Source organism: Chaetomium tenue, assembly GCF_020726465.1.
Source record: "Chaetomium tenue strain MPI-SDFR-AT-0079 chromosome Unknown F5144scaffold_2, whole genome shotgun sequence".
Classification (NCBI taxonomy): domain Eukaryota; kingdom Fungi; phylum Ascomycota; class Sordariomycetes; order Sordariales; family Chaetomiaceae; genus Chaetomium; species Chaetomium tenue.
The window spans coordinates 4,181,348-4,209,267 of record NW_027117330.1 but is presented as its reverse complement, the minus strand read 5'-3'; the positions used below and the strand labels follow the sequence as shown (position 1 = coordinate 4,209,267).

At 56.6% G+C, this 27,920-nt stretch overlaps 11 protein-coding genes across 11 annotated transcripts; 7 read left to right on the top strand and 4 right to left on the bottom strand.

The window, feature by feature from the left end:
- Window positions 1-3,837: 3,837 nt before the first annotated feature.
- On the top strand, window positions 3,838-4,115 carry F5144DRAFT_600169 (uncharacterized protein; the record flags this gene model as incomplete). The annotated part of the gene is made up of 3 exons (XM_066791054.1): window positions 3,838-3,902; window positions 3,960-4,022; window positions 4,079-4,115. The coding sequence occupies 3 exons, from the start codon at window positions 3,838-3,840 to the stop codon at window positions 4,113-4,115; spliced, it is 165 nt and encodes a 54-aa protein (XP_066647094.1).
- A 285-nt stretch (window positions 4,116-4,400) lies between these two features.
- F5144DRAFT_137030 (uncharacterized protein) lies at window positions 4,401-6,432 on the bottom strand. Its single transcript, XM_066782353.1, has 3 exons — window positions 6,067-6,432; window positions 4,569-6,013; window positions 4,401-4,518 (listed from the first exon to the last, which is right to left on the bottom strand). The coding sequence occupies exons 1-3, from the start codon at window positions 6,310-6,312 to the stop codon at window positions 4,500-4,502; spliced, it is 1,710 nt and encodes a 569-aa protein (XP_066647093.1). The 5' UTR covers window positions 6,313-6,432; the 3' UTR covers window positions 4,401-4,499.
- Window positions 6,433-6,495: 63 nt separating this feature from the next.
- On the top strand, window positions 6,496-8,119 carry F5144DRAFT_137140 (ribosomal L28e protein family-domain-containing protein). Its single transcript, XM_066782354.1, has 5 exons — window positions 6,496-6,713; window positions 6,767-6,791; window positions 6,844-6,883; window positions 6,937-7,038; window positions 7,098-8,119. Exons 1-5 carry the CDS (start codon window positions 6,680-6,682, stop codon window positions 7,866-7,868), a joined length of 972 nt encoding a protein of 323 aa, XP_066647092.1. The 5' UTR covers window positions 6,496-6,679; the 3' UTR covers window positions 7,869-8,119.
- A 250-nt stretch (window positions 8,120-8,369) lies between these two features.
- Window positions 8,370-9,170, top strand: F5144DRAFT_600166 (uncharacterized protein; the record flags this gene model as incomplete). The annotated part of the gene is made up of 3 exons (XM_066791053.1): window positions 8,370-8,501; window positions 8,584-8,857; window positions 8,917-9,170. 3 exons carry the CDS (start codon window positions 8,370-8,372, stop codon window positions 9,168-9,170), a joined length of 660 nt encoding a protein of 219 aa, XP_066647091.1.
- A 268-nt stretch (window positions 9,171-9,438) lies between these two features.
- On the top strand, window positions 9,439-13,078 carry F5144DRAFT_563945 (tRNA synthetases class I-domain-containing protein). The gene is made up of 8 exons (XM_066788401.1): window positions 9,439-9,654; window positions 9,720-9,878; window positions 9,940-10,336; window positions 10,395-11,632; window positions 11,689-11,997; window positions 12,056-12,339; window positions 12,399-12,711; window positions 12,771-13,078. The coding sequence occupies exons 1-8, from the start codon at window positions 9,582-9,584 to the stop codon at window positions 12,968-12,970; spliced, it is 2,973 nt and encodes a 990-aa protein (XP_066647090.1). The 5' UTR covers window positions 9,439-9,581; the 3' UTR covers window positions 12,971-13,078.
- A 549-nt stretch (window positions 13,079-13,627) lies between these two features.
- F5144DRAFT_545578 (Sec1-binding region of Mso1-domain-containing protein) lies at window positions 13,628-14,530 on the top strand (the record flags this gene model as incomplete). The annotated part of the gene is made up of 1 exon (XM_066787374.1): window positions 13,628-14,530. One exon carries the CDS (start codon window positions 13,628-13,630, stop codon window positions 14,528-14,530), a length of 903 nt encoding a protein of 300 aa, XP_066647089.1.
- A 1,023-nt stretch (window positions 14,531-15,553) lies between these two features.
- On the top strand, window positions 15,554-18,253 carry F5144DRAFT_590797 (rab-GTPase-TBC domain-containing protein; the record flags this gene model as incomplete). Its single annotated transcript, XM_066790188.1, has 3 exons — window positions 15,554-17,099; window positions 17,161-17,742; window positions 17,811-18,253. The coding sequence occupies 3 exons, from the start codon at window positions 15,554-15,556 to the stop codon at window positions 18,251-18,253; spliced, it is 2,571 nt and encodes an 856-aa protein (XP_066647088.1).
- Window positions 18,254-18,459: 206 nt separating this feature from the next.
- On the bottom strand, window positions 18,460-21,446 carry F5144DRAFT_136909 (glycoside hydrolase). The gene is made up of 4 exons (XM_066782352.1): window positions 21,390-21,446; window positions 21,032-21,326; window positions 18,995-20,964; window positions 18,460-18,896 (listed from the first exon to the last, which is right to left on the bottom strand). Exons 2-4 carry the CDS (start codon window positions 21,306-21,308, stop codon window positions 18,621-18,623), a joined length of 2,523 nt encoding a protein of 840 aa, XP_066647087.1. The 5' UTR covers window positions 21,309-21,326; window positions 21,390-21,446; the 3' UTR covers window positions 18,460-18,620.
- Window positions 21,447-22,387: 941 nt separating this feature from the next.
- F5144DRAFT_563935 (uncharacterized protein) lies at window positions 22,388-22,799 on the top strand. The gene has a single exon (XM_066788400.1). It carries the CDS (start codon window positions 22,467-22,469, stop codon window positions 22,713-22,715), a length of 249 nt encoding a protein of 82 aa, XP_066647086.1. The 5' UTR covers window positions 22,388-22,466; the 3' UTR covers window positions 22,716-22,799.
- Window positions 22,800-24,593: 1,794 nt separating this feature from the next.
- F5144DRAFT_136844 (uncharacterized protein) lies at window positions 24,594-25,940 on the bottom strand. The gene is made up of 2 exons (XM_066782351.1): window positions 25,631-25,940; window positions 24,594-25,442 (listed from the first exon to the last, which is right to left on the bottom strand). The coding sequence occupies exons 1-2, from the start codon at window positions 25,632-25,634 to the stop codon at window positions 24,682-24,684; spliced, it is 765 nt and encodes a 254-aa protein (XP_066647085.1). The 5' UTR covers window positions 25,635-25,940; the 3' UTR covers window positions 24,594-24,681.
- On the bottom strand, window positions 25,371-26,809 carry F5144DRAFT_136816 (uncharacterized protein). Its single transcript, XM_066782350.1, has 3 exons — window positions 26,282-26,809; window positions 25,631-26,176; window positions 25,371-25,442 (listed from the first exon to the last, which is right to left on the bottom strand). The coding sequence occupies exons 1-2, from the start codon at window positions 26,655-26,657 to the stop codon at window positions 25,662-25,664; spliced, it is 891 nt and encodes a 296-aa protein (XP_066647084.1). The 5' UTR covers window positions 26,658-26,809; the 3' UTR covers window positions 25,371-25,442; window positions 25,631-25,661.
- Window positions 26,810-27,920: the final 1,111 nt, after the last annotated feature.

Below are 27,920 nucleotides of genomic sequence, written 5' to 3'. Positions count from 1 at the left end.
CTCTGAGACTTCTAGTAAGCTTCGCCGACGACAAGAACGGAAGAAACACCGAGCCCTTCTCGTGCCTCCCTTAAGCGAAGCCCCTGGATGTCGATGCGTTCAGGGGTAAACGGCCAACCATCGTTGACACCGCGCAATAAGCAGACCCTTCCACATCTTGAACCTGCAGGACCTCTACGGAGAACCAAATCGGTTCTCCTTTGTCGAAAATTCCGCGATGGCACTGGTAGGATCGTACCCGGCCCTCACCTTGTCGGTTGCCATCGCAAAAGATATTACAGCGCCTCTCAAGTGGGCCAATGGCTCTAGAAGGCGGCCGTCGGTCCTTCATCATTCTAGATTCCCAAGGCTGTACATACGCGGCCAATCATCCAGGTTTGCAAGAAGCCCCGGACCCCAGATGTAATTCAACGGCGGGCTGTAACAACCCCAATCACGCGAGCATAGGGCTGCGGAGCCGAAAGCCCCCATTCCGGCTCCGGTTGCGGGGCGGCCGCTAAATTGGGGTCCAGGCGGACGAGCCGTGCATTAGCGTTGAGCTCTGAAACCATGGATTGGGTCGACTCGGGACCGAGTAAAGTGGCTTTTTCATTTCCAGATATGTCGAGGCCGCGTGTTGAACAACAAGGGCTTTGCGATGACTTTTGTTGTGAATATGGTTGGGGAAATACCATTTGTGTCGACGGTAGTTACCCCATCCGGGCATATCGTGAAACCTCCGCCGGAGAGACCCAGATGGGGTTTGGGGGCGGGGAAGTCTCAGGCTCTTGGCAGGGCTCACTGGGCTGGTGAATCCTTCGAGGGCCCGGGAATCAAAAAATGCAACCCGGCCCGTAACGCACGAGAGGCCTCACAACCATCGCGGCTCGTTCACTGGCCTGTTGTTTTGGAGAAGAGATGAGCTTCAGCTTCGCATGGGTGATGGGGTATACCATAATGGGCGTGTGACCGAGCATGTGATGCAAGTACTTCGTAAGAGGAAGGATTCCTTGGTGTTGAAAATAGCAGTGAGAGATGAGTTTGGCTCGGTTGCCTAGCCAGCGGGTAGAAACACCCAAAAAAATCGAGAGAAAGCTATTTCCAACTGAACGAACCGCCCAATCGCGGGTTTAGAGAAGGCTCTCGGATTTCACCGTCGACGGTGAGGGTAATTGAGTTGTCTCGGCCCCCAAGAGCCCGCCAGCTGAGAACGGCGCCGCAATTCCGAAACGCACCTCTACATTACTGTGTAGACCGACGCTTTTTAAAACATGAATAGAACCGCTACACGTAGCCCTAGACTGAGAAAAAAAAAGAAATTGATGAGTAACACAAGATAGTCTCCAGGGAACTAATCCACTCGGTTAGTTAAGCTGAAAGAAAGCTGAGCGATCGCCCCGCAGCAGTGCTGATGATCACGACTATTCCAAAGTGGCAGCCTGAGGAAAGCCTAACTCGATGCAGCCTCGTTTTCGCAATGCCGGAGCCCACCTCCACGCCAAGCATCAAACGTCCCCGCGGCAAACGGCTCTGGCGATCCGCGCAGACGCGTGGCTAGTGGCACAAGCCAGGGGCCGGCACGGTGTGGTTCAGCAAGCCCAGCCCACCGGTTTCGAGATGCTGGACCGCACGTGGCGGCATGCAATCGGCAATGGTACCCCCCCTTTTCCATGGAAACACAGCTACATGTCGTACGCGCAAGAGGCACATAGAGCCGCACAACGTGCTGGCCAGCTGGGTCTCTCTATGCATACGAAAGTTCGGACTCTGAAAATAAATCCCAAAACAAGACATACATAGTAAGGTAGGTTCCAAGCCGCGCCGTCACATCGCGGCATGTACCCGATGGCTAGGATACGTGCGGCGGGTACTAAGGTTAGACCCGCGCTCACGGGGAGGGAACATGCCCCTGGCGGACCCCTTTGGTCGGTAACGCTGTGCCGGGACGGGCGGCCGGCCGGCGTCAGCTCGTGGGCCTGGCCGAGCGGCTACCGTGCCTCTTTTTGTTCAAGTCCCCGAAGTGATGACCGACGAGAGCATGTGAAAGGCGTAGTTAGTAAAACCGTGGTCGTGGCATCTTAGTAACGGATTGGCAAGCAACAACGACTTGACTGCGGCGTATCTCGAGAGATCTCACACCGCTCATGACTCCCGTATCAGAAGACCGTGAGATGTGAAGTTCGGAAATAGCGAGGCCGTCGTACGGCCGCGGCGGACCAGGGCGAGCGGATGCTCGCTCCGCTTGGGTACGGCTCGTCCGATGTTCTCCGCTGCCTAGGCTCGTGGCATACGGTGCCGCAATGCAACGCCATTCGGATGCATCCCATCCTAAGTACACCATACCCTGAACACCCATTCACCATTGAGTGATTCAACGCGGGACGGCCAGGAACCGAGTGATCGGGCCATACATGCCAGATAGTATGTGGCTTGGCATGCTGCGCTGGGAACTCAACGGTCCGCAGGGGATGTCACGCTGGATGCCATAGCATAGCCCCCCTGAATACCTTCCTCTTCCGGGTCCCGAGCCCGCTTAATCTGCTGAGAGCGTGAGATGTGACGTATTTTGTCGCACACGAAGGCCTTCCCACCAACCGGTGAAGCGGCCTCAATTGACTCAGTCCGTTCGGGGAGGTCTGGTTGGTCGCAACACGTGCTGCGAATGAGCCGCAGGACCTTGCGTGGGGGGGCTTGCGGATCCTTCGGCACCGCGCTTTTACCACGGGGCCGGACCGGGCTGCCCGTGTTGGCTGGATGCAACTCAAGAATTCAAGGTTTCGTGATCAGTGAGCGTCACGGCTCAATCCGGCTGATGACAATTTACGCCGGACTGAGATGCGCTGGCCGATGCGCTGAGAATTAGGCGAAGAAACGAACCGAAGCGAGAAAAGAAAAAAAAAATCTTCTGTTCCACGAAAAGAAGTCGAAAACGTGATGCCTAGACTCGACTTCGTCAGCAAGCGGAAGAAAAGGCCCGGGATTGGTGGGAGACAATAACCGCTTGTCGTCTCAACATGCTGCATGCAAGCGGCTCCGCCCAAGCGACTGACTGTACGACCCTAGTCGGTGCTTACACAGGCGGCCAGGCATCCAACTTTCGTCCCAGTCGCGCAACTCAGCCCTATGAACGTGGCTCGGGCACCCGAAGAAAGTTCACTTCAGCCCCCAATCCGTTTTTGGCCTGTCTCAACTGCCTGTTTCATACAAACGCGCACATCCAGGGCCATGCATGACCAAACGTCCGGATCCCGCGGTTCGGCGGCACTGCACCTCCCACACACCCTCCAGGACGTCGAATTCTGGACACAATGTCGAAATCAAAGGGCGTTTCCGGCCCCACACCACCGGTCCCAGCGAGACTCGGACCCATACTGGCTGTCCGAGTCACACCTTGGGCGTGTGTCTTTGTAACACCCTGTCTCCGAGGCACCCCTGCATCTACCGGTATGTACTAGCAGCATCTCGAAATACTTCTGGCTTGTGGGTACGCCGAGCGCGCGATCAGCCTTATGTCATCCATATTTTGGGGGCTCTAGGGCATCGCCGCCTACGCCGACAGGGTACCTTGCAAGCGGATTGGTGATGGGACGGGATCCAGGTAGTCGGGAGCATGGTCAGTCCTTGACAGTCTATATAAGACTCTTTGGACACCCGTGTTAGGATCCTGCTTTCATCATCAGCATCACACACTTCAACAAGACAAACAACCTACTACAAAGCAATACTCACTACCAACACCTCCCACCAACAACTTCCAACAACTCACCACCTCTTGCCACCAGCTCTCTCACCATCCAAGTCACACAACCCAACATTTCCCACAACTCTCAACTTTCAAACTCAACCACCAACTTCGCAATGGCTGCCACCACTTTCTTCACCACTGACTCCCTCGTCAACTTCGGCCGTTCCGGGTACAACAAGTGAGTAAACCACTCCCACAGATCTCCCCGCAACAGGGTACTGACACCGAAACTCAGGGGCAACTCCGACGACGATGAGGAGAACAAGCTCGTCAACTTCGGCCGCTCCGGCTACAACAAGTGAGCATTCCCCCCTCCCGCCTTGCAGGAAAACGCAGCAGCTAACACTCATCCAGGGATGACAAGGATGACGAGGAGAACAAGCAGCACTAAGCTCGCTTAGTCCTTGATTTTCTTCTCTTCCATTGCATGCTACTAGACCCCGTCCTCTTTCCGAGCTACTGGTAGCTCGAACGGGGGCGGGAAGCGCCACCGCTTCTTTCGCATTTCCTTTCCGGCGCACTGGACCATTCATCGGGACGCATTTCGGAGCATAGAATAGAATAGACTGTACGACCATGGGCTTAGAACAGCGGGGAGGACAGGGCGCGGGCCCTTGGGGGATGGCGAGTTGGTTGTCTGCATTTCAGGGCGCAGGCTAGCTTTTTGGGACGGGGACGTTGTATCATGACTTGATGAGAATACGCGGTGGATAGACGTCTGGAACGGGTTGGCGGTTTTGGATCCCTTGTACAACAACAACTAAATGTTACACAATCATTTTCCCACACAAAATCTGCCTTTTGGTTAGCGGATATGCCACTGTCTTGCATGAAAGTTCCTTACTTTTCGAAGATGACGCCTAGTACCTCATCCACATCACCGGACTCGCCGCGCCCGGTGATAGAAGCAAGTCGAAGACCGGCGAGCCGCAAATGCTCCGCCGCGAGGACGATGTCCGGTTCGTCATAGGAGTCAGACTTCTTGGCCTCAGTCATGAAATCGCCTAGGTGGCGTTCACACTCTGAAAGTAGTTGGCTTTGCCGTTCGGTGACTCCAAGTAGATGCTGCATGTCATCGGGTAGCGAGGTAAGGCTCGAGAATGACTGTGCTAGTATTTCAGTAAGTTCATGTATGCCGCCTGCATCAGTCAGCCCTGCAGCAGCCTTGCAGGAAATGGTCAGCGGCTCTAGACCACCAAGGCCGTCGATATCCGCCAATACCGAAGATTTGAAATTCTGGATCAGTAATTCGAGTGACTCCGGGCTCACGATGTCGGTTTTGTTCACTGCAACAAGGCACTGTTGCGCGCCTGCTGCCAATTGGAGCGTCTCAAGGTCGTAGTTTATTCGGTGGTTTCCAGATTCCGTCGCCTCTACAGAAGCCAGAACGATGATGACATCCGAGTCCAGTGCCTTCTGTCGTGCTCTCCGGATGCCTTCCTGCTCGATAGCGCCGATGGTGGAAGCTGCAGTCCCGTCATTATGTCCTAAGGATCCCGACATCTTCGTTCGAATTCCAGCCGTATCTGCGAACGAGCAGAGGTACCCCCGAATATCAAGGCTTGCCTCGACAATGTCCCTGGTTGTGCCAGCCTCAGCCGATACGATTGAGGCTTCACGACCGACTATCTGATTCATCAACGAGCTTTTTCCGGCGTTTGGCGGCCCTAAAAGCGCAATACGAATCCCGTTCCGAAGGAGCTCGCTACGTTGACTTCCAAGTTTGTGAAGCTCGATGGAGCGAAGAATGTCCTCGGTCAACCTGGTCACGTTGGTGAGGAGTTCGGCAGGCGACTCATCAAAGTGCTGATCTTCTGAGAAGTCGATTAGCGCCTCGATCTCCCCGCGGGCGAGCAAAAGCTGCTCGCGCCAGCTGTCATACGTCTTTCCAAGGGTACCCGAGTTGCCCCGGACGGCCGCCCGTCGTTGATGCTCGGTTTCGGCGGCAAGCGTGTCACCTAGGGACTCGATCTGGGCAAGATCTAGGCGACCGTTAAGGAAAGACCGTCTCGTGAACTCGCCCGGGCCAGCATAGCGTATCTCCCTTGATGACGAGCATCTCCGGACAGCAGAGAGGACAGCTTTCACGGTTGCAGGCCCTCCATGAACGTGAAGTTCGAGCACATCTTCGCCGGTCACCGTTTTGGGGCCAGGAAAGTACAGGACAAGGGCATCGGAGTCGACGATATTTGCTCCAGGTGAGTCGGCTAACCCAGGTTCAAAGAGCGTTCTCACTCCAGCATACCTGGGCTTAGGTGGAGCCTTGTTTGGACACAATCCATGGTAAACCTATAACGATATCAGCGGAAAGTAAGAGCCAGTGGAAATTGAGAACAACATACGTCGAGACAGCCAGGTCCAGAGATACGAATGACAGCTATACCCGCCCTTCCCGAACCTGATGAAAGGGCATAAATGGTGTCATCGTTGGTGAATGAGGTAGCATCGTCAATCCTGGGGAGATGACTAGCCGAATCGTGGATGCGCCGGCCAGAATAGGACCATGTCTGGGTCTGAAAAAGAGCCGGTGCACTCCTAAATTCCAGTGGGCGCTGGGGTAGGACTCTCTTCAACGCATATCGTAACATTGACTTTTGGACACAACCAAGGAGGTGTGTAGCGGGTGTTTGGGGAGTTGTTGGCAGGTGCAGTTTGCGATTGATACAAGACAACCTTGAAGGGTGAAACAGTGGAGAGCTCAGGCAGCTCTGAACAATGGACGCAAATAATTGGCCAGTTCATTGGATGTGACCCACAAATGATAAGATAAGAAATACCAGGCCGGATCCTGGACCAAAACTTCGAGTCCCCGGATTTTTTTTTCAGCATCACGTTCGCAGCCCCTCCAAAAGCACCATCAGGAACGATTCTGAATTGGACCTCTTCCCCCACCACTCCGAGCCAGACCTGATTGAACTAAGTTTTGCCGACGCCTGCAGGCAGTCTTGAGAAACAATGTCTGACGAAATTGTTTGGCAAATCATAAACCGTTAGTACTACTCTTCGCTTTGTAGGACATACACGTGCTAACCAACATCACAGAACAGTTTTGTGCCTTTAAGCTCAAGTAGGCTTTTCTTGTATTCTTTGCTGTCGCCCTGGCCCCTAACTTTAATTAGGACAACCAAAGGGAACAACTTCTGCAGAAATGAATACTCAGTACGGTGCCTCCAAGAGACATCCCATGTGATTACCTACTAACATTGGTGTAGGTGAGCGGCTTGTGCAACCGGCAAAGTTGCCCCCTCGCCAACAGCCGGTATGCGACGGTCAGGACGTCCCCCAAGGGGACAATCTATCTCTACATCAAGACGGTAGGTGATGTAATAGCAAGGTGCTTCTAGCAAGCTTCTAACAGACTTTTCTGGCATAGATCGAACGATCTCACATGCCCTCGAAATGGTGGGAGAAGATCAAGCTCTCCAAGAACTACCAAGAAGCGCTCCAGCAAATCGAAGGCCGGCTGCAATACTTTCCGAAATTCCTCCTCCACAAATGCAAGCAACGTCTTACCCGGTTAGTCCAAGTGGCGACCCGCATGCGCAGGATAGCGGCGGAGGAGACCAGGCTAGGCGAACAACTCGTTCCGAAAATGGCGCCCAAGATCAAACACCGGGAGGAGGCCAGAGAGCGCAAGGCATTGATGGCGGCGAAGCTGGAGCGGACGATCGAGAGAGAACTGCTTGAGAGATTGCGACAGGGCGCATACGGCGACATGCCGCTCAACTGCAACGCCAACATCTGGAAGAAGGTCCTGAATGCGCTCGAGACGGAGGGCGAGGGTGTCCGGGACAAGGATCTCGACAAGGGCATCGAGGACGAGGACGAAGACGAGGATGAGCTCGAGAAGGAGATGGAAGAGGAGGACGAGGAGGAGGATGGCGCTGTGGAGTACGTGTCCGACTTCGATGAGAGCGACGACGAGGAGCTGGCCGACATTGAAGATTGGCTGGGCAGCGACGAGGACGATGAAGAGGATGACGATGACGAGGAGGATAGCGAGGAGGACGACGAAGAGGAGACCAAGAAGAAGAAGACGGGCGACAAGCGGAAGAGAGGTCGCGCGGTCAAGCCTTCGGCACGGAAACGGAAGGAGATTGAGGTGGAGAGGGAGACAGAGAGGGCAAAGCTGCTTGCATTTTAAGCTGTTCCGAGTTTTGAGGAACGTATAGGTTATTGATATCGGCAGGAGCCCACCGTTAATGATACCGTCGTACATTGGAAGCCATAACACAAACGCCACAGATTTCGTTGGAACAAGGATCGTCCTGGGGTGTGCCTTATTGGCATTGTCCACCCAGGGAACCTGTTGGCATTATTCACTTGGGCATCCTCCTCGAGTTGTTTACTCGGGCATGTGTACCTGACTGAACAGACAGCGGAACTGCCGTTCCAAGGTCCGACTGCCACGAAATCCACGCGTCACCCGCTTCCTTGTTCTCTCTCAACTTACACCGACTCGGTTTCCCTTGCTGCCATAGGTTTCCCAGAACAACTTGCCCTCGTGCCCAAACGTCACAGATCTAATCCGCCTAGGTGGTCAACATATTTAAGTCAACTAAGATTAATTAACATTTACAATTCCATTCTTCCTCGTACTCCTCTCGACAGTAAGCAACTCACTTTTACCCTTTTCGCATTCACCATGGAGGCAAGCAAAAAGGGACTCAAGCAAGTCGACGACAAGGAACCTAAGCAAGTCAACGAGGAACCAAAGGTTGACTCCGAGTTAACCAAGCAGATTGTGGATCAGCTACGGGAGAAGCCTTATAACAGGGTCGCTGCTTACCTCGCCGGCCACGATGCAAGCCTCTCTATTCCAATACTAAAACATTACATTTGTGTTGACGAGTCTATAGGTCATCCAACGCCAATTCGAACCCGCCTCCTACTTCCTGGGCACCGGAAGGGTCGAGACTTCTTGGAACATAGACCGACCCGAGCGCGCCATGGCGATAGCGGTCTACATCTTCGAGGAGGAGACGGTAGAGAAACCCAACTGCAGGCAATGCAGTAAACGCATCGGGCCGACCCCTGCTCCCATTTGTCTTTTACCCAGCAGCGATGTCGTCGACGGAGCATGCACCAATTGCTTCTATTCCGGTCGCCCTTCTGCATGCAGCTTGGTCCTCGGTGAGTTGTCTTTTTATCTTAAGTTCTGTGACATGTGCTGATGTGGGCTGAATATGCAGACGCTCGGCGCGAAGAGAAAGAAAAGGAGAGACAGGAGGAGGAGGAGAGACGGACGGAGGAGGAGAGACGGACAGAGGAGGAGAGACAGAACGAGGAGGAGACTCAGGGGCTGACACCGGCTCTGATTGATCGGATGTCCGTTGCTGAGCTCGAGGTATTGAAGGGCTTGGTGGATGAGGCACTTGAGCGCCACCGGAACTTGAACAGGAACCGGCATCGGGTCGGGGGCAGCAAATATAGAAGAATCGCCTAATTGTCAGTCGAGTCAGACAGACATGCTTGGTGTTGAGTCAAATCAATGTTGGCCCCAAATTATCCTCACTCATACTGGGTAGTGAGAAACGTGTGAGTGACTCTAAATATCAACCATGACTGAGAAATAAGTTTTAAACCTAGGTAGTTCAGGGTGATGATACACCTTGGGACAACTCGGCGTGCATGCATTTTGGCCCCCAACTGTCTTAGGTACTCAGCACGGCCCTCAACGTGCATGAAAATCGAGTCACATCGACTTAATTATACTAGCACTAACTCACCATGTCTGACTGGTCCTTCGTTCTCATGAGTCACGTTCTGTTGGCTCAGGGCATGACTTATATAACCATGAACTTTCACCCGTGCTTGAATTTCACTATTTCTCAATCTTGTCAACAAAGAAAACACAATGGCTTCTCAAGCAAAAGACGGGATAGCAGAGGCTGCTACCTCCATGGCAGCGATGAAACTTGACAAAAAGGGTACCTATGGTTCTCCGAGACTCGAATACTTCTTGACGAACTGCTAATTCTCCTCCTCATTGCAGCCGAAAAGGAGCGCCAGAAGGCGGAGAAAGCCAAAAAGTTCGCCGAGAAACAAGCAAACCAGCAAGCCCGCATCGCAGCAGGACCGAAAGCCCAGAAACCCACCGACCAACCGGAACTTCCAAAGTATGTTGAGCAAACGCCACCAGGCGAGAAAAAGGGTCAGTAGTAGTCGTAGTGTTAGTTACCCATATCTGTCGCTAAGTTCCGGATGCTCTTTAGTCCTCGGACCACTTAATTCACCGTACCACTCGGCCTATATCCCAGGCGTCGTCGAGTCGGCTTGGGATGCGTGGTGGGCCAAGATGGGCTTTTTCGAGCCCGAGTTCACCGAGGACGGCCAAAACCTTGCCCCGGGTGCCTTTGTCATCCCGCTCCCTCCCCCGAACGTCACTGGCGCGTTGCATTGTGGCCATGCCCTGGGGACGGCGCTCGAGGACCTGCTCATCCGCTGGCACCGGATGAGGGGCTTCACCACGCTTTATATCCCCGGGTGCGATCATGCCAGCATCAGCACCCAGTCCGTTGTCGAGAAGATGCTGTGGAGAAGGGAACGCAAAACCCGTCATGATCTCGGTCGGGAGGGCTTTGTCGCGAGGGCGCTGGAGTGGAAAGACGAGTAAGCCACCCTCCCCCGTTATCAAACATGCCGTAACCTCACATAACCAACCCAACAGGTACCACACCAAAATCAACAAAGTGCTCCGGCGTCTCGGCGGTTCGTACGACTGGACCCGCGAGGCCTTCACCATGGACCCCCAGCGAAGCGAAGCCGTCATCGAGGCCTTCGTGCGCCTGCACGACGAAGGGCTCATCTACCGCGCCAACCGGCTCGTCAACTGGTGCGTGCACCTCAACACGACCGTCTCCAACCTCGAAACCGACAGCATCGACCTGCCCGGCCGCACCCTACTCACCATCCCCGGCTACGACCGCAAGATCGAGTTCGGCGTGCTGACCTCCTTCTCCTACCCCCTCACTAACCCCAACACCACCACCACCACCACCGAAACCACCCCTGAAACCATCACCATCAGCACCACCCGCCTCGAAACCATGCTCGGCGACGTCGCCATCGCCGTGCACCCCGCCGACCCCCGCTACACGCACCTGATCGGCCGCTTCGCGCGGCACCCCTTCCTCGACCGGCTGCTGCCCATCATCGCCGACCCCATCGCCGACCCCTCCTTCGGCAGCGGCGCGGTCAAGATCACGCCGGCGCACGACGCGGCCGATTTCGCGGTGGGCGTGGCGCACGGGTTGGAGGTGGTGAATATATTGAATGATGATGGGACGATGAATGGGAACGCGGGGAGGTTTGAGGGGATGAAGCGGTATGATGTGCGAAGGGTGGTGGGGGAGGAGTTGCGGAGGTTGGGGTTGTGGGTGGGGGAGGAGGCGAATCCGATGACGGTGCGGGTGTGCTCCAAGTCGAGGGATGTGATTGAGCCGGTGGTGAAGCCGCAGTGGTGGATGAGCATGAAGGAGCTGGCGGGGCCGGCGATGGAGGCGGTTAGGAAGGGGGATATTACGATCCGGCCGGAGACGGCGAGCAGGAGTTATTTTCAGTGGTTGGAGAATATTAATGATTGGTGTTTGTCGAGGCAGTTGTGGTGGGGGCACCAGATCCCGGCGTATCGCGTTGGGTTTGCGGCTGCTGCTGCTGGTGGGCTGGAGGAGGAGGGCGAGGTTTGGATCGTGGCGCGGAATGAGGCGGAGGCGAGGGAGAAGGCGGCAAAGAGGTTCCCTGGGAGGGAGTTCTCGCTGGAGAGGGATCCGGATGTCCTCGACACCTGGTTTTCTTCTGGGCTGTGGCCTTTTTCTACGCTGGGCTGGCCGCACAAGACGCACGATATGCAGAACTTGTTCCCGAATAGCATTCTGGAGAGTGGGTGGGATACCCTGTTCTTCTGGAGTGAGACCACCACCCCCCACCCCCCAAATCATTCGATGGTGCTAACCAGACGATAGTTGCGCGCATGATCATGCTCAGTCTGAAACTGACTGGCCAGGTCCCTTTCCGGGAGGTGTATTGCCACTCGCTCATCCGGGACGCACAAGGCCGCAAGATGTCCAAGTCTCTGGGCAATGTGCTGGATCCGGTGGCGGTCATGGAGGGCATCTCGCTTGAGGCGTTGCAGGAGAGTTTGAAGACGGGAAACCTCGACGAGTCCGAGTACAAGGTCGCCAGCAAGAACCAGAAGCTGTCGTTCCCGAACGGAATTCCCGAGTGCGGAGCGGACGCACTACGGTTTTCGCTCATCAGCTACACGACAGGTGGTATGTCACTCTCACTCGCCACCACCAAGCCGTTGCAGTCGCAAGCTAACTTTCCCAGGTGGTGATGTCAACTTTGACATCAAGGTCATGGCGGGATACCGCAGGTTCTGCAACAAAATCTACCAGGCGACCAAGTACGTCCTGGGGAAGCTCCCAGCTGACTATGTCCCTCCGTCCAAGCTCGCAAAGACGGGCAACGAGTCTCTCTCGGAGCGCTGGGTCCTCCACCGCCTTGACGTTGCCGCCCGAGCTGTCCACGAGGCTCTTGAGAAAAGAGAATTCTCGCGCTCGGCGCAAGCTGTGTACCGGTATTGGTACGACGACGTGTGCGATGTCTTCATTGTGAGTTTCCCCGGGCTGTGGCAGTCCTCGAAGTGCCGACAGAAGCTGACCAGGCCTAGGAAACCTCCAAAGCCGTACTCCAGGACGGAAGTGACGCGGCCAAAGCAAGCGCCATTGACACGCTCTATGCTGCTGTGGAAGGCGGTCTTACGCTCACGCACCCGTTCATGCCGTTCCTGAGCGAGGAACTGTGGCAGCGGCTGCCCAGGAGACAGGACGACTCGACTCCGTCGATTGTCAAGGCGCGGTATCCCGAGCACCGCGCGGACTTGGACGATGGCGATGCTTCTGAGAAGTTCGAACTCGTCATCTCATGCGCCAAAGGCATCCGGTCGTTGGCAGCTGAGGCGGGGATCAAGAGGGACGGAATCGGTACGTATCAAGAAGTTCATCTGGTGCTTTGACGTGAATCTAACGGCGCATACTATCAGGATATCTCGCTTGCCAGAACGCAGCCGACCTTGCCCTTCTTCGGACTGAGATCGGTCCTCTCAAGTCGTTAATTGGTAAAGTTGTGGCGTCTCTGATCATGCTCGGGGCGGCAGAAGGGAAATCGGACTTGGAAGGATGTGCTGTCTTTTCGGTCTCATCAACCACGACGGTGTACTTGAAGTCGGGTCAGACCAATTGAGTGATAGTTAGGTGCCTTGGCAGCTAGGTAACTCTCGATAATGCAGTTGTGTTGTGGAAAATCGTGAAAGAGTTACGCTACGAGTACAATGGTTACCAAGTCGTAAAAGATGGTGTTCAGTGTAATTACAAATACGGACGTGTTCTGCAACTCGAGTAACAATACTTAACTAGGTGGAGCCCTCCTGCAGCCGAAACACCGCCTGAAATACAACAGGGAACCCTGGCGCAGCTCAAGTCTCAACTCGGCCAAACCAACTCCTCCATCTCCCACCTATCGCATCGGCGACAGCGTGCAGTATCGCAAGTCGCACGCAGCTTGCCATTCGGGTCTGCTGTTCTTTGGATATACCATCATCTCAAAACATCCCATTTTATAGCATCCCGCGCCCCAATCCACGACCACGAACCGCCGATCGCATCCCCATCGACCATTCACCGTCACCGCCGCACCGTTATCTCGACCAACATCTCGTCCGATCTACCCTCCTCCCTCTCAAAAATAAAATAAAAATTAAACCCAACCACCACCGAGAAAACCCCCAATCCCAAACCAACCCTTTCCCCTCTCACCAATTAACAACAACAGCCACCAAACCAGACCAACTACCATCACACCGCACCGCACCCGCTCGCACATCCACTCACCGCGCCCACCATGGCGTCGTGGTACAAGGACCTGCTCTCCAACGCATCGACCAACATCTCCAAGCTGCAGCGCACCTACTTCGGCGGCGAGTCCGACGGCGACACCGACGACGACACCCACGTGTGCCGCGTGCTGCGCGCCTACTACGCCGAGAAGGGCCCCCAGCAGCCCCTGCCCGCCTGGCTGCCCCCGGACCCGCGCGCCCCGCCCCCGCAGCAGACTGTTTATGCGGCTGGTGGTGGTGGTGGTGCTGGGCAGGGGAGGTATGGGGGGTTGGGGCAGCAGCAGGGGCAGCAGGGTGCTGCCGGTGGTGGTGGGGGGTTGAGTAGTCTTTGGGGGGATGGTGGTGGTGGTGGTGGGAATAATGCGGCTGCGCAAGGGCGGGCTCAGTTTGCGAGTAGTCGGAATCCTTTTGCGGCGGGTGGTGGTGGTGATGCCGGGCAACGGCCGGGGATGGGCGGACAACGCGCGGGGAGTTACCAAACGGCGGGGAGCGGGAGGGCTGATGCGGTCAGTCCGGGAGCCAGCGTGTCCTCGGGGGGCGGCAGCGCGCAGGAGAAGTTGAAGCAGAGGCTCTGGGGCGGTGCGAGGACGACAAGCCCGAGTTCGGGCGGGCCGTTCCAGCCGCCGGGACAGCAACAGCAACAAGGGCCGCCACCGGCACAGCCGTCGGGGAACAGATGGGGATGGGGGAACCAGGGGGGCGGTGGGGGCGGTGGTGATGGCGGCGGATATGGAAGGAGGGGCAGTGAACGGCCTGTCATGAGCACGAATGCGCTGTGGTCGGACGGAGGGTACGAGAACGCAAACTCAGGCGGCGGATCAGGAGGTCGAGGACCGGCGGGTGGGAGGAGCTATGGGCTGCCGAGCAACCCTAGGGGAGGGCTTCCCAGCGGTCCACGGCCGCGATGATAAGCCACACACGCGGAGATTAAGAACCGACCTACCGAGACACCAACTCTCTTCGATCCGGATTTACATACAACAAGAGGTATCTCGACGGGGCACGATATATATAGCAGATTGGTTGCTCCACCTATTGCTTCTGGATAACCCTCCACCGCCGCGTCAAGAGGATTTGCAGTGAGGGGGTGCGAGGAAAGATGAGGAATTGGGGATTTGGAGGAGAGACCGTATATATATGGGATAGGCTCCTGAACCTGGTGTTTTTTGAGTCTTGTCTGGCCGGCCAAGACGATAGTACTCTAATGGCGCAGCAACAATTGGAACATTGAACACTGACCTTATATTGAATTCATGCATGCCACTTGTGTAACAAATAATAATGTTTTGCAACGTTCTTGGGGTCTAGAAGTGGTAAGATAACTCTTGGTTACGGCACATGCTGTCGTTAACCTACCTATCGTAGCGTAGTTCCTGATGGCAAATGACGACTGCAGTGTTCCTGGTGTACGCGTCAGGGGCGAAGTGTGAGGTATATCTACTTGAATTTTGCCGCCACTCTGCAGGGAAACCAAGTACTACTACCTTGGCCCGCTACCCCTCCAAGCTCGCATCATCAATCGCGGGGCTGTTCCTCTCAGCACATGCAGCTTAAAAGACCAGCTGACACCAACAACAGGCCACTCGCCTGTGACATGCGCCTCACAGACATTCTGTTTTCAGATTTGCACACCTGTGCGAGGCTATCTGCAAGGCAAATTGGAAAATCAATAACCCCGCGATTACTGGTTTTCCAACCCAACTGGGCTGTGAAGCTGCGAGACTGAAGAGATGACCCGGATCACAAAGATGACGTCGTCCTCGTCGTCGGCAAACCTCAATCCGGAACCATCCTCATTACCATCGCAACAATCATCATCAACAACAGCAGCAGCAGCACCAACTCCGACCACCACCACAACAGCTACATCCTCATTTTCGACCATCTCTCATCCACCCCGTCCACCCTCGCCCACGGGCAGCTTCTACGCCATGAGCGACGACGAGGAAGGCGACTATGACACCATCACCCACACCGAAACTGGTCGCGGCGTCAAGTTGCTCTTCTCCAAGTCCAAGGTCTACATTCACCCAACCCCCTCCGCTCGGGATAACATCCCCGGCTACATCGCCCTACTCCAACAGAAACGGCCCCAAAACACTTTATCCTCTTCCGCCGCCGCCGCAACCAACAATGACTCCCAACGCCCAACCTCCTCCTCCTCCACCCTCTCCTCCCGCTCCCCCCCCGCCTCCTCCGACCTCCTCCTAGCCTGGCTCCCCGAATCCGCCCTCGGCGACGCCGCATCCATCTACGTCAAAGTCGACCTCTGCGACAGCGACTCCCCACCAAAACAATCCTACCTCGTGCCCCCACCCCCCACCATCACCACCCACCCGGCCACCGGCGTCGGCCACTACGCCTTCGCCGTCCCCGTCTCCGCCGTCTACTCGCTGCTCGTGCGCCCGCCCAGCGTCGGCTGGTGGTACGGCAGCGTCATCCTCAACTCGCGCGCCGGCGACAGCTTCCCGCCGCTGTTTTTTCACGACAATGAGTGCCAGAGCACCCTGCTGCAGAAGCGCCGCCGCGCCCGCGACGCTTTTGATCCCTTTGGTGATGCCGGCGAGATGTTTTGGGGCGGGGACGAGGTCCTGCGCTGGCTGAAGCGCTATGTGCCCGTCGAGCGCAGTGTGGCCGAGCCGAATGTGTATCTGGTGGAGCCGAGCGAGGAGGATAGTCTCGCGTTTGGGGGCAAGGGGCCCGGGAATGTGAGGACGGTGGTTGGGAAGGGGGATGGGAGGGGCGCTGGTGGCGTCCCTGGGGCGTCGAGGGGTTCGGTGGGGGGTGGGGGTGCGGGGAGTAGGGATGGCGGGATGGATCCGTTTATGAAGTTCGTCAAGGAGACCGGGTGGAATATCATGGAGAAGTTCAGCAAGGTCACGACGTTTACGCGCCAGACTGCACAGGATGTGCTGGATAACCCGCGCATGCCGCCCCAGGTCAGGCGGCTGCTACGGAACCCCGAGGTGCAGACGCTGCAGGAGGAGTTTGACAGCGCGCGCATCTATCTAGCGCGGTGGGCTATGGGCATCGCCGAGCAGAGCGAGCGCGATCGCAACCAGCGGATATGGACCGCCCGGGAAGTCATGGAGCTGGAGGACACCGACGTGGGCGAGTTCGAGCTGCTCGATAGCACGAGCAGCTTGACGCTGGAGCAGATGCGGAAGCCGGTGACGCTCAAGGAGTGGAAGACCTTCTTCGACCCGCGGACGGGGCGCCTGTCGGTGACGGTGGACGAGGTCAAGGAGCGGGTGTTTCACGGAGGGCTTGATACTGAGGACGGGGTGCGGAAGGAGGCCTGGTTATTCCTCCTTGGTGTGTACGAGTGGTACAGCACGGCCGACGAGCGCAAGGCCCAGGCTGCCTCGCTCCGAGACGCCTATATCAAGCTCAAGGGCGCTTGGTGGGAGCGCCAGATTGACAAGGGCGGAGAGGGTGAGGAGGGCGAGTGGTGGAGAGAACAGCGAGGACGTATCGGTAAGTATTCCACTAAGTCTGCTCTCATACATACCCCCGATAGGTGTCTAACCCTTCGCAGAAAAAGACGTCCACCGCACCGACCGCAACGTCCCCATCTTCGCCGGCGAAGACATCCCGCATCCGGACCCCGAATCACCCTTCTCCACTGTCGGCACCAACGTGCATCTCGAGCAACTCAAGGATATGCTACTGACCTACAACGAATACAACCGCGACCTAGGCTACGTGCAGGGAATGTCAGACCTACTAGCGCCCATCTACGCCGTCCTGCAGGATGACGCCCTGGCCTTTTGGGGCTTCAAGTGCTTCATGGACCGTATGGAGCGCAACTTCCTCCGCGACCAGTCGGGCATGCGCTCGCAGCTGCGCGCGCTCGACCACCTCGTGCAGTTCATGGACCCCAAGCTGTACGCGCACCTCGAGTCGGCCGACAGCACCAACTTCTTCTTCTTCTTCCGCATGCTGCTGGTGTGGTACAAGCGCGAGTTCGATTGGCCCGACGTGCTGCACCTGTGGGAGGTCCTCTGGACCGACTACCTCAGCAGCAGCTTCCACCTGTTCGTGGCGCTCGCCATCCTGGAGAAGCACCGCGACGTCATCATGACCCATCTCAAGCACTTTGACGAGGTGTTGAAATACAGTAAGTTTCCCCAGGCAGGATACACGCATACAATACGGGACCCATTGCTAACACCCACCCCTTCGTAGTCAACGAGCTCTCATGCACCATCGACCTCGACTCCACCCTCATCCGCGCCGAGGCCCTCTACAAGCGTTTCCACCGCCTAGTCGACGCCATCGACAAGAAGGGGAGCTTCCCCGCGCCCCGGCGAAAGGTTCCCGAACCGGCATCTGAGCCGGGCTCGTCTTCTACTGCTGCTGCTACTGTTGCCGCTGCTGATGCGGCCACGACTGTTACGGCTGCTACGCCGGCTCAGGGGAGTGGTGCCAGCGCCGCTGGTGGTACCAGCGCTGCTGCTACTGGTAGTCGAAACACGGGGAAGGCCCCCGCGCAGCCGCAGAAGCAGCCCGAGAAGGAGAAAGTGCTTACTCCTGAGCTGAGGAAGTTGCTGAGCCGGCAGGTGGAAGTGTTGCCGCGGAAGGAGGTGGCTAAAAAGGGGGATGGGTTGGCTGGGGTTGGGGGCAAGTGAAGAAAGCTAGGTAGCTAGCTGGTTTTCTCCGGTTCTGATCTAGTGAGGGTTCTTTTTGTACTTCTAAATGGGCATTATGTGGTGGCATGATGGGGATAACATGATGATGGATGGATGGGTCACGAATGGGACGGGGGAAAACAGCGGGCTTGTATTTTACTCATAGGTACCTAGTTAGCGAAGTCACGATATTTGGGACAGCTTCTCTAGGTAGTTGAGCTTAATCCGCCATCCCTGCCGTCATGCGGGCTCCCGCCCCGACTCGGAAGCAAATAAATGCTATGCCTTTTTGTTTTTTGAACAACTAACCGACTTACAAAACCAATCAACTATTCTACAGAATCTACCTACTCACCTCACCATCTATCTACAACTCATCCCTCCCCGTCTCCGCCCCCGCCTTAGACCCCGCCCCCGCAGCGGGCGCCTCCAAATCCTCCATAGCCATGATCTTGACGACCAGACTGGTCCAGCCAGTGAAGTGCTGCGTGCGCTGGCCCTTGCCCGTCTCGGGGTTGTACTGTTCCCACGCGAAGCCCGTCTCCTCCCAGCTCTGGTAGACCGTCTCGACCAGGTTCCGGCGCAGGCGCGAATACAGGTCACGCGCCGTCTCCTGGTGCGGGCCTTCTTGCGTGGCGATGTTCTGGCGGCGTGGTGTTAGTGTTTTTTTTCTTTTGGGGACGGGAAGAAGGGGAGAGAGGATTTGGGGGGTGGGGTAGATGGATGGTGGGAGGGACATACATAAAGTTGCATGACGGCTAGGTAGTTCACGTTCATCCAGATGGGGCTGCGCCAGTAGTTCTCGGCCGTGCCGTACAACTCGTCCGCCTTGCTCAAGCTGCGCAGGCCGTGGGGGCTCCAGAGCTCGTCCTCGTCGCCAATCAGCTTCAGTAGCTTCCCCAACTTGGGGCTGTCCGCCTTGAGCAGGCCCGTCAGGAACGGGAACAACGAGATGTAGCCTTTGTGGCAGACCAGCTGGTTCTCCTCAAATGCGTCAACCGTCGCGTCGCAGTAGCAGCCGTCCTTCTCAGACCAGTGCAGGTCGTCGAGGTTGCGCTCGATGGCATTGAGGATCTGCTTGTAGGTATCCACGTCCTCGGCTAGGCCCAGCGCGTCGCCAATGTTGATGAGGGATTTGGCCATGACACCGACCCACGACAACAGATCAACATGCAGCTCGCCCGGGTGCGGCGGCTGCGGGCGCGGGTAGTCGTCCAGCCCACTCGTCAGGCAGTGCGTGGTCGTGCGGCCGCGCCAGCGGTAGCCCTCCTTTGTGGAGAAGGCCTCGCGGTCGTACGACTTGATGTCGCCGGCCTGGGTCTTACGGAACCAATCGAACTGGCGCTGCAGGAGCGGGTAGAGACGGCGGAGGTATTCGATACCAACCTCGGGGTTGTCGAGGGATGCGGTGGCGAGGGACTCGTCTTGCGAGAGGTGTTCTCTGCTTGCGGGCAGACTGCCGTTGGTCTTGGCCAATTTCTCGACGAAGGCGTCAATGACGAGGAAGAGGGTGGGGGGGTTGGCGTAGTGCGGGTACTGGGTTTGGAACTCGCCGGGGACCTTGCTGCGCGCTTCCGCGCCGAGGATCTGCTCGCGGCCAATCCAGCCGTCTTCATCCATCAGATTGAACCAGCTCTTGACAATCTCTAGGGTGAGATCAATATCCCAGTCAGCGATAGGGAGCAGGTGGAAGCCCTCGTCCCATAGGAAGCCGCGGGGGAAGAAGGGCCGGGAGGGAATGCTCGTGAAGAGTTCAAATGGGCCCTCTAGCGCCTGTTGGTTGCGGGCACGCGCTTCGGCCGTTTCCTCCCAGAAGCCTTCGTTCTCCTCGTCATATTCGGGCGCGTGGGAGCGGTCCACCACGGATTCGCCGTAGAAATACCCAATGCCTCCAATCAGGTTGGAAAACATGCTGCGGCCAAACTTCTTAAACTTGTCCGCATTAAACGGCGCCTTCGGGGTAAAGACGCCCGAGAAGCGCTCGCCGAACGACTCGGTGGTCTCCTTGATTTCCCGCGACAGATCGGCACTCGTGAGCTCCTTTCCGGCCGACTCGCTCGAGAAGATGACGTCGAACTCAAAATCGCCCTCGAAGACTTTCTGCACGATGTGGACGTTTCCACTGCCGGGTCGGTTGGTGAGCAGGTACACCTGCCACGGCGGCGGAGGGTCCTGGACATCGTATTTGTTCTCGACCAACCAATCGATGCCCTCCTTGAGCTGCCTAAACAGAATCGGCTTTGCCTGCCAGATCTGCTCTTCCGGGTAGGTCAGCGACTGGACGACAGTCTGGCCGGGCCCTCGGATGTTCGAGATGTCGTGGTCGCTCTTGGGCTGGACCCCCTCGCCTTTTGTAACAACAAGTTTGTAGTTCCCCAGCGATTCTGACCGCCCTTTGAGGGTAACATCGCCTTCGTAACCCTTCTCATCCTCGCCTTCCAAAGTCTGAAGCTCGGAGTCTGCCCCCTCTTGGGTAACATAGAAAGCCACGATCGTCTTCTGGTCCTTGGGTGCATCGTCGTTGAGCACGCCCTTGATCCGCGCCGCCCAGCTGCCGCCGTGTGAGCCGCCAGGAACCTTGACAAAGGAGGTGGTAAGGTCAAGGCCGTTCTGGATATCGTGGATGGTCTGGATGCCGCCCCGCCTAGGGTCGTACTCTTCCCAGCCATATCCCTTCATGCCCTCATTTTGTTCGCAGGTGTATCGTACCGCTGTAGCCAGGGCCAGTCAGTTCGGAAATAGGGGGAGGGCAGTGTAGATAAAAGGAAACCAACTCACTATTCTGGAAGTCGGTGTATGTCTCGATCTTGCCCCACATCAAGCCCGTCATCAAGCTCTTGGGTATCCTGGGGCGCACCCCGAAGTAAAGGTTGGGTCGGTAAGGCCCCCATAGCAAGCTCTCGTTATTCTGACGGCCGACCTCGCTGTGTAGGATGGGTTCGCCATCGTTGGTCGTGCTCGCGGATACAGATGCTGCGATGCCTATCAACCCGGGGAGGAGGGCATTGAGCCAGCTAAAAGCCAACATCAATCTCAATTGGCGTCCCAGCGCCATGACTATGCTCTGCGGCGGCTTCGGTTAGCAAATTAGCGTCATATCCAGTGCCGTGGCGGTTTGGCGAGGTAGGTTACGAACCGTTTAGCATGTGCTTCCCGTCACCGTTTGTTGATTATGTGATTAGGTACTCCGTACATTACTCGTATGGAACACGTTCGCGTTAGCGCTGGCAGCTCCAATTGGGGTCCAAATCGGGCTTGGCAGAGCTTGGCATCTCATCTGTGGCTGCTGAGCTGCCTTTTTGCTGTTTCAGGGAGCCCCACTGTAGTGTAAAACAAAACGTGGGGTATGAGATCCATGTGGGGAGCCATTTGACAGGCGATGACAGATCACCACAGGCCCACCTTTTCGATCTTGGACCCCAACTCCCTCAATTCAATTCATCCCATCTCCCAAAAAATGTCAACCATCCATTGGGCGGCAAGGATGACACCTTCTCAATATGATCGGATCATGAATATGGATTTTAAAGTTCTGACATCTGTCGCGGGTACATCGACCGAGGGAACCAACAGTATGGAACATAAATGCAAACCACTCTATTCCCGTGAAAAGACCAGTCCATTGGCATCCGACGACGATCGGTTTCATCCATTTCGAGGACGGCTCATCCATCGAGGCCGGAACCATGACCAGCTGCGGGGGGCTGCGAGATATCCAGGGCTTATGCGGTCTTCGGCACAATGCCAAGGATAGTTCGGACTTCGATGCCTGAGTCCAAGGAAATCGGGAAAGAGTGGCGAACGCGGTCCGAGGAGAGCAAGTTCCGACGGCAGTCCCTCAAAGGGAACCCCCCCGGTGCCCCTCATGTTGTTATTCTGCTCGTGGTATTCCTTTTGCTCCTTGGCATTCGCTATGGGGTAGCGGTATCAGGTATGTCCATGGTCATGCCCATGTAACTGCTACATACCTGCAGGTGTCTGAGCAAGCTATCAGCTGAGGTGGTCGAAGGTTGGCCAACTTTCCTGTTGTTACCCAACACCGAAACTCCGAATCCACTTTATCGTCTCCCCCACAGAGGCAAACTACCGATAGCCATGATCATGATCTCGTATTCCTGTTGTTTCGAAGAGGAGGGGGGGGGGGGGTCGGTGGGGTTTCTGCGTGAGTCGGGAGCGCGGCGCGAAAACCATACGACTTCAAACGTGCGTCGAAATGTCCGACTCGCTGGAAGTCTCGGGATACCAAAACAGGGCCCTCGTGGGGATATCGCTCATGGATATCGCCCCTCCTTCCAGGGGATTGTCGATGGACATGCATGATCCCGCATGGCCCTCGTGTATCCCCGGCGAACACATGGTCCCCGAGAGCCTGTCGGCCTTCAATGTATGGCCTGGTTATCGGCGACCTAGTTATCACCTCATGCCCCCCCTGCGTCGGTTCGGCAGCGATTGCAACGGTTGATACAAAGTGAGTGGACCGGCACGACACGACCTGCATTGCATCTGAACCTAACCCGCAACAGGCGGAATGCAGCGGAGATGTCGTTCCTCCCTCTTGCCACATGCAGGAGCCGCCCTTGGCCAGCGATCGGGTATCATTCAACAGGGGAAAGCTGCAGCTCAACCGCCACATGGCCAGGGGGTGGGGTATGGAGAGCGAATTGAAAGCACAGAGGAAACGGCGTGGTTGACAATCTCTGCATGGCTGTGGCGGCAACAAAACCGGACGAACGGCGAACTTGAGGGAACCGAGGCATCGGCCCTCACCGAGGGTTCCCATGGCCTCTCAATTATTGTTGCGGCCGCTGTGCAACAATTCACCGGCGAGCAATTTGGAACGTGCTTGTGGAACTGGATGTTGAGATGCGGCTCCAACGATACAAGACACAAGCCACATGCAGCTGCGTTCGGGATTGGGCGGGGAAGCCAAGGACTATGATCTATCTTACATCTGGCAAGGCGGGCGATAGAAGGAGATCCTTGCCTCTCGGACAGAGAAACATGGTTTCTCTTGCTTCCAGGTTCAGCTACTGGAACCGGAACCCACGGGCAATGCTCCCGGAAGGCCTCAACGATCCTGAGCATCAGGGACCCGCAAAGCGGCAAGAACCCACCTAGCAAGAGCCCACTGGCAAAAACCCACCAGCAAGCTCGCAGTGCCTTGAAGGTATGTACTTACGCTATTGATGGCAGGAGCAAAATTGGCGAGACAGGCGGGTAAACCGTCTTTCATTGTGGAAGCGTATGTTCCACCAAGCGGAATTGCTGGCTGCAACCTCAAGCTGTCCTCTACGAGTCATGGAAGCTTGGCTTCGAGATTCGCTTACTGGGCGTTCGGGTATCTGGGGAGAGACGTAGATCTATCCAGGTCCCAATTCTGACCCAGACGAAACCCGTCGGCAGTCCAACTGCCCCGCCCCCGGGGAGTAACTGCAACCCCTTGGGCAGATCTCCTGGACGCCTGCCGAGGCAAACGGGCATCACCGATTGCAATCGTGAAAGTATGTAGGACCGCTAACCGCCACGACCAGGCACGACCAGGCAGTATTCGATTTAGGGTCCGCCGAATCTGTGACCGAGAACTTCTCGGCGGCCATCGGATTTTGTCCCGGGGACCATCCCCCGCCGATCCAACCGACCGTGCAGTAGCCTGCCGCAACGCTTCGCTACCAAACCCGGGCGGTCAACTCTCCGCGACACAGATTCGACGACACAGAAATGGAAGCCAAGCGGCGGTGGCTGTGTGACCCTTCGACAATCTTCCACAGCCCCCCCCTGTCCCGCAGCCGGGATCAGAAGACACACATTGCCAGATCGCCTAGCCTTTTGTTCCTTGAGAGCGCAGCAGCAGCGGCCGGGAATAAACTGCGGAATACTACGTCAAAAAGAAATGGGACGGGGTGTCACGTTTTCTCGCGTGGTTAGCGACGCACGCGCGCGGCACACGACGCGGCGCATGCGGGTGCGTGGAGCCCTGCGCATGAGACTTCCTGTCATTCTAGGGTCGAATTGACCCGACTCCGAGGCCGGCACTTCCCACCTTGGTCATTCGCAGCGCGGCACTTGGTACGGCACTTGTCGACGAGAAAGAGCGAGCGATGGGGCCGTCGTACTCTATCGTGTTGCTTGCGCAAGTCGTCGAGCCTACGTACGTCAAACGTGTACGAGTGTACGCGTGCAAGTCGAAGGATGCACTTGGTGGGAGCCTGATCAACAACGTTGCGTAACCACCTCGCATATCTCGCAAATCCATGAACCAGAGCGCTGGGCTCTGAAAGGGAACCAACGCCAAGCCTCCCTTGTAAGGCCCCCCAGCCTGCACTGCAACATGTTGCGGCAAAGGCGTGATTATTAATATTAACCAAGTGAGAGACCACTGCGAAAGTCTTCGGAGGAGAGGCTGAAGGTGAGAGGGAAGCACAAGAACTCTATTCGTAAACCATAATCATGATACTGCCAAGCAAGCAACAACAAAAAAAAAACGCAACCAGAATGCCTCCGCTCCCTGAACCAATCCAACCACCACCTGTATGCCCCCAGCCTGGCCCAAACCCTATATAAAAAAAATGAAAGAAAAAAGATAGACAAATGAGAGAAAAAACTGCTGTCTCTCTAACCGTGGGGTATATGCAGAAGTGAAAGTATGAGTGGTGAAAAGAGGTGGGGGGGAGATATGAACAGAGAAGCGAAGGAAGGGAAACCCAAACCCAAAACCCAAGCCACCAAGCCAAAAGAAAGAAAAGAGCAGAGCAGGGGTCTATGCCAAGTCCCAGAGTCTCGCAAAAGTGCAAGTGCAACAGCAGCAGTGTATGTACCTTTTCACAGCCACACCAACCTCGCTTGCCGACCAACCAAAAACCCCAAGAAAAACGACAACGCCGTAATAGAACCCAAAAAAAAAGAGGTTGCACACAAAGGAAAAAAAAAGGTCCCTGACGTCGACGAGTCGAGTCAACGACGTCGAGCCCGCCACGAAAAGGGCGGCTCACGGTCACGAGGGGATGGGGGGCGGTGACAATCATTCCCTCTCTGAGAACGAGCAGTGATCGGAATGAGCGACCAAGGCGAAGGAAAATGGGGTTGGTTGGTTGGGGTGTGCCCGTTGTCTCGGGACCCCCTTCCAGGTTGTTGCCGCCCATGTGTTTTTGTGTGTTGCTCTCGTTCCGATCGGCACCGTTTTGGCTGCACGCTAATTCGTTAGTTAGCCTCCCGTTTGGTCTATCTTGCCCCGGGAAAAGTAGGTGTTTTGTTTGGTGGTGTCGGCCATCTCCAGATTTCTCCAGACAGTGCCAGAATCGAAGGGGGGGAAGGGGGGAGGCGGCATCGCCGTGCAAAGGAGGGAAGGCGAAAGTTGAAAGAAAGGGGGAAAAGACATACCCATCAGATAGATCGACCGTTGACGATTCCTTCACATCCCATGCCCCTGATCCGCCCCCGACGGATCAAAGTCGTAGTACCCCCCCGCCGCGTACGGCGCATCATAGCCATGATAGACCTCCCCCGCCGCATCCACCATGACGGCATGCCCGTGAACCGCCGCCGTGACCGCCGCCGCCGTCACCGGATGCGGCGCGTACCCAGCATACGGACTCATATGCGGGTGCCCGTACAGCGAGGAGTGGTCGACGGCCGGTCCGGGCCCGGGTGTGCTGCTGGCGGTGACGGCGCCGCCGTGGATGACGCTGCTGCTGCTGCCGCCCGTGTGGCCGCTGTGGCTGTGCGTGTGCTGCCCCGTGCTGGCGGAGGCGTGCCCGCGCGCCACGACGTGCCGCATGTTGAGCCCGCCCCAGGGGAGGCCGGAGAGGTCGCCGCCGTCGTCGAAGGTCAGGTCTTCCGCGTCGGGGATGTGGTAGGCTGAGCCGGCGTGCTGCTGGTTTTGGGCGTCGCGGGCTGCGCGGTCTTTTTGTTCGCGCGCTTTCTCTCCTGTTAAAGGGGGGGGGATGGGTTAGGTTTTGTTGTGGTAGGTAGTGGGTGGGTTGGGTTGGGTTGGGTGGATGGTGTGCTCGAAGGAGGGTCCGGACGACGTACTGAACTTGCGCTGGGCGATCCGGTTCTGGATGCGCCGCCTCTCATCGGGCTCGGTCACCTCGGTCCAGTCGTCGGTCTTCTTGGTCTTGGACGAGGGCTTGTCCCGTTTTGAGATGGAGGAGGAAGAGTGCCTTGATGATCTTGAAGACATCTTGGATGGTTCTTTCTCTGTGTCGGACCCTGAGGTGGGCTTGCTGCTCTTCTTCTTGCTGCTTTGGGTCTTCCCTGAATGGGAAGAGGGAAGAGGGCGGGTGCTTTGTCTAGGCGTAGAGTGACTGCTCCGCGACCCTGTGTCGTCCCACTCGTCTAAGGGTGAGTCGTAGGGGTGGTGGACTTCTATGTAGTCTTGATCTTCAAGGGGTTGGTACGAGGACATCTCAAAAAAAGAAGAAAAGGGGAAAGAGGCTCACAGGCCGGGACTCTGCTCTGCTTCTTGTATGATTCGAGATCTTGTGGTTTCCGATTTGGGAAAAGATGCTCGAGCTTGGTTCTGCTTTCGGAACCAGTGGCGTCCACTCGGGAATTCTCGATCACTTATATAAACCTCTGGACGAGGAGGAGAGGCGGGTCGCCGGTGACAGGCTGCCTTGTCGAGGAGGAGTCGGCCGAACGACAGTTTACCAAAGATGGAACTGACAAGGGGCTTAGCGTTGAAGATGCTGGTCGAGAACTAGAAGACCGTTATTTGCGGCGTTGGCGTGGTACGGATGAGAGACAAGTCGGGGGAGTCCAGGGAAGGATGACGCGCTCCACGCCGTGATATAAGACGGGCAATCCCGAATCGGGAGGGTTGAAATCGGTGCCGGTGAAGGAGAGGGAGGGGGGGGAGACCATGCAGGACCTGTTAGTGGAGCGGTTTGGTCCGGGGTGGTCCAAGTCGCTGGCCCTACGGGTAGTGTGGAATAGAGTCGCACTACTTGGTGGAGTGTGTTCAGTCGAGAACCCTCGTCCCAAGCCCTCAAGGGGAGAGGCAGGGGTCAGGGCTAAGATGGGTGGGGAGCAGGGCATGTTCACGGCACACCCGTCAATGACCCATGGCGGACGGGAGCAGGGATAATGGCTCCACGGCTATCGTGGACGATGCGTTCATCCGTTGGGGGGGGTGGGAGGGAGGGGAGGGGGGTGCTTGTTGCGTCTTGGGTGGGAGATGAAAGTGATTCTTCTTCCCCCCCCCCCCCCCCCCACTCCACACCTTCGTTGAACCCCCCTCCCCCCTCCCCCCTGGTCAACTGCTCCCAGCTTGTCAACCGTGGGCTTACCCCCATATGTGCCTCACGGTCGGCACGGCATGCGAGTGCGAATGCATGCGCACGCGGATTGGCAGAGGCACGGCAGCTGCAATTCATAGGGCGGGCCCAGCCTCATTTTCGATGTGACTCTGCCTCTGCTCCTCCAAAGTGTGTGTGTGTCACGACCGACGTTTGGATCGGCAGCAAGATTAGGTAACCAGGAAGTAGAGAGCAGCTGAGCACTGTGTCGGGACGCGTTCTATGGCTTCCACTGAAGCGAGGAATACGACCATCCCGGTCCGCAAAACCCGAGCCAAGCAACTCCCAAATTCGCTTGAGTCGTCTGGACAATCAGGTGCGGAAGATCCAAAAGGATAAAAATAAGGTAAAAAGTGCAAAGTCGGGTTAGT

Excerpts from the sequence above, each read along its gene's own strand:
- F5144DRAFT_563935 (XM_066788400.1), top strand. The coding sequence starts at position 22,467 with ATGTCCGACTCGCTGGAAGTCTCGGGATACCAAAACAGGGCCCTCGTG.
- F5144DRAFT_137140 (XM_066782354.1), top strand. The coding sequence starts at position 6,680 with ATGTCTGACGAAATTGTTTGGCAAATCATAAACC. Across the intron at positions 6,714-6,766 it reads TGTTTGGCAAATCATAAACC|AACAGTTTTGTGCCTTTAAG; the intron begins GTTAGTACTACT and ends CCAACATCACAG. Across the intron at positions 6,792-6,843 it reads TTTTGTGCCTTTAAGCTCAA|GACAACCAAAGGGAACAACT; the intron begins GTAGGCTTTTCT and ends AACTTTAATTAG.
- F5144DRAFT_136909 (XM_066782352.1), bottom strand. The coding sequence starts at position 21,308 with ATGGCGCTGGGACGCCAATTGAGATTGATGTTGGCTTTTAGCTGGCTC. Across the intron at positions 20,965-21,031 it reads ATACACCGACTTCCAGAATA|CGGTACGATACACCTGCGAA; the intron begins GTGAGTTGGTTT and ends CCCTGGCTACAG. Across the intron at positions 18,897-18,994 it reads TAGCCGTCATGCAACTTTAT|AACATCGCCACGCAAGAAGG; the intron begins GTATGTCCCTCC and ends CCACGCCGCCAG.
- F5144DRAFT_563945 (XM_066788401.1), top strand. The coding sequence starts at position 9,582 with ATGGCTTCTCAAGCAAAAGACGGGATAGCAGAGGCTGCTACCTCCATG. Across the intron at positions 9,655-9,719 it reads GATGAAACTTGACAAAAAGG|CCGAAAAGGAGCGCCAGAAG; the intron begins GTACCTATGGTT and ends TCCTCATTGCAG. Across the intron at positions 12,340-12,398 it reads ACGTGTGCGATGTCTTCATT|GAAACCTCCAAAGCCGTACT; the intron begins GTGAGTTTCCCC and ends GACCAGGCCTAG.
- F5144DRAFT_136816 (XM_066782350.1), bottom strand. The coding sequence starts at position 26,657 with ATGTCCTCGTACCAACCCCTTGAAGATCAAGACTACATAGAAGTCCAC. Across the intron at positions 26,177-26,281 it reads GATCGCCCAGCGCAAGTTCA|GAGAGAAAGCGCGCGAACAA; the intron begins GTACGTCGTCCG and ends CCCCTTTAACAG.
- F5144DRAFT_137030 (XM_066782353.1), bottom strand. The coding sequence starts at position 6,312 with ATGTTACGATATGCGTTGAAGAGAGTCCTACCCCAGCGCCCACTGGAA. Across the intron at positions 6,014-6,066 it reads CTGGACCTGGCTGTCTCGAC|GTTTACCATGGATTGTGTCC; the intron begins GTATGTTGTTCT and ends ATATCGTTATAG.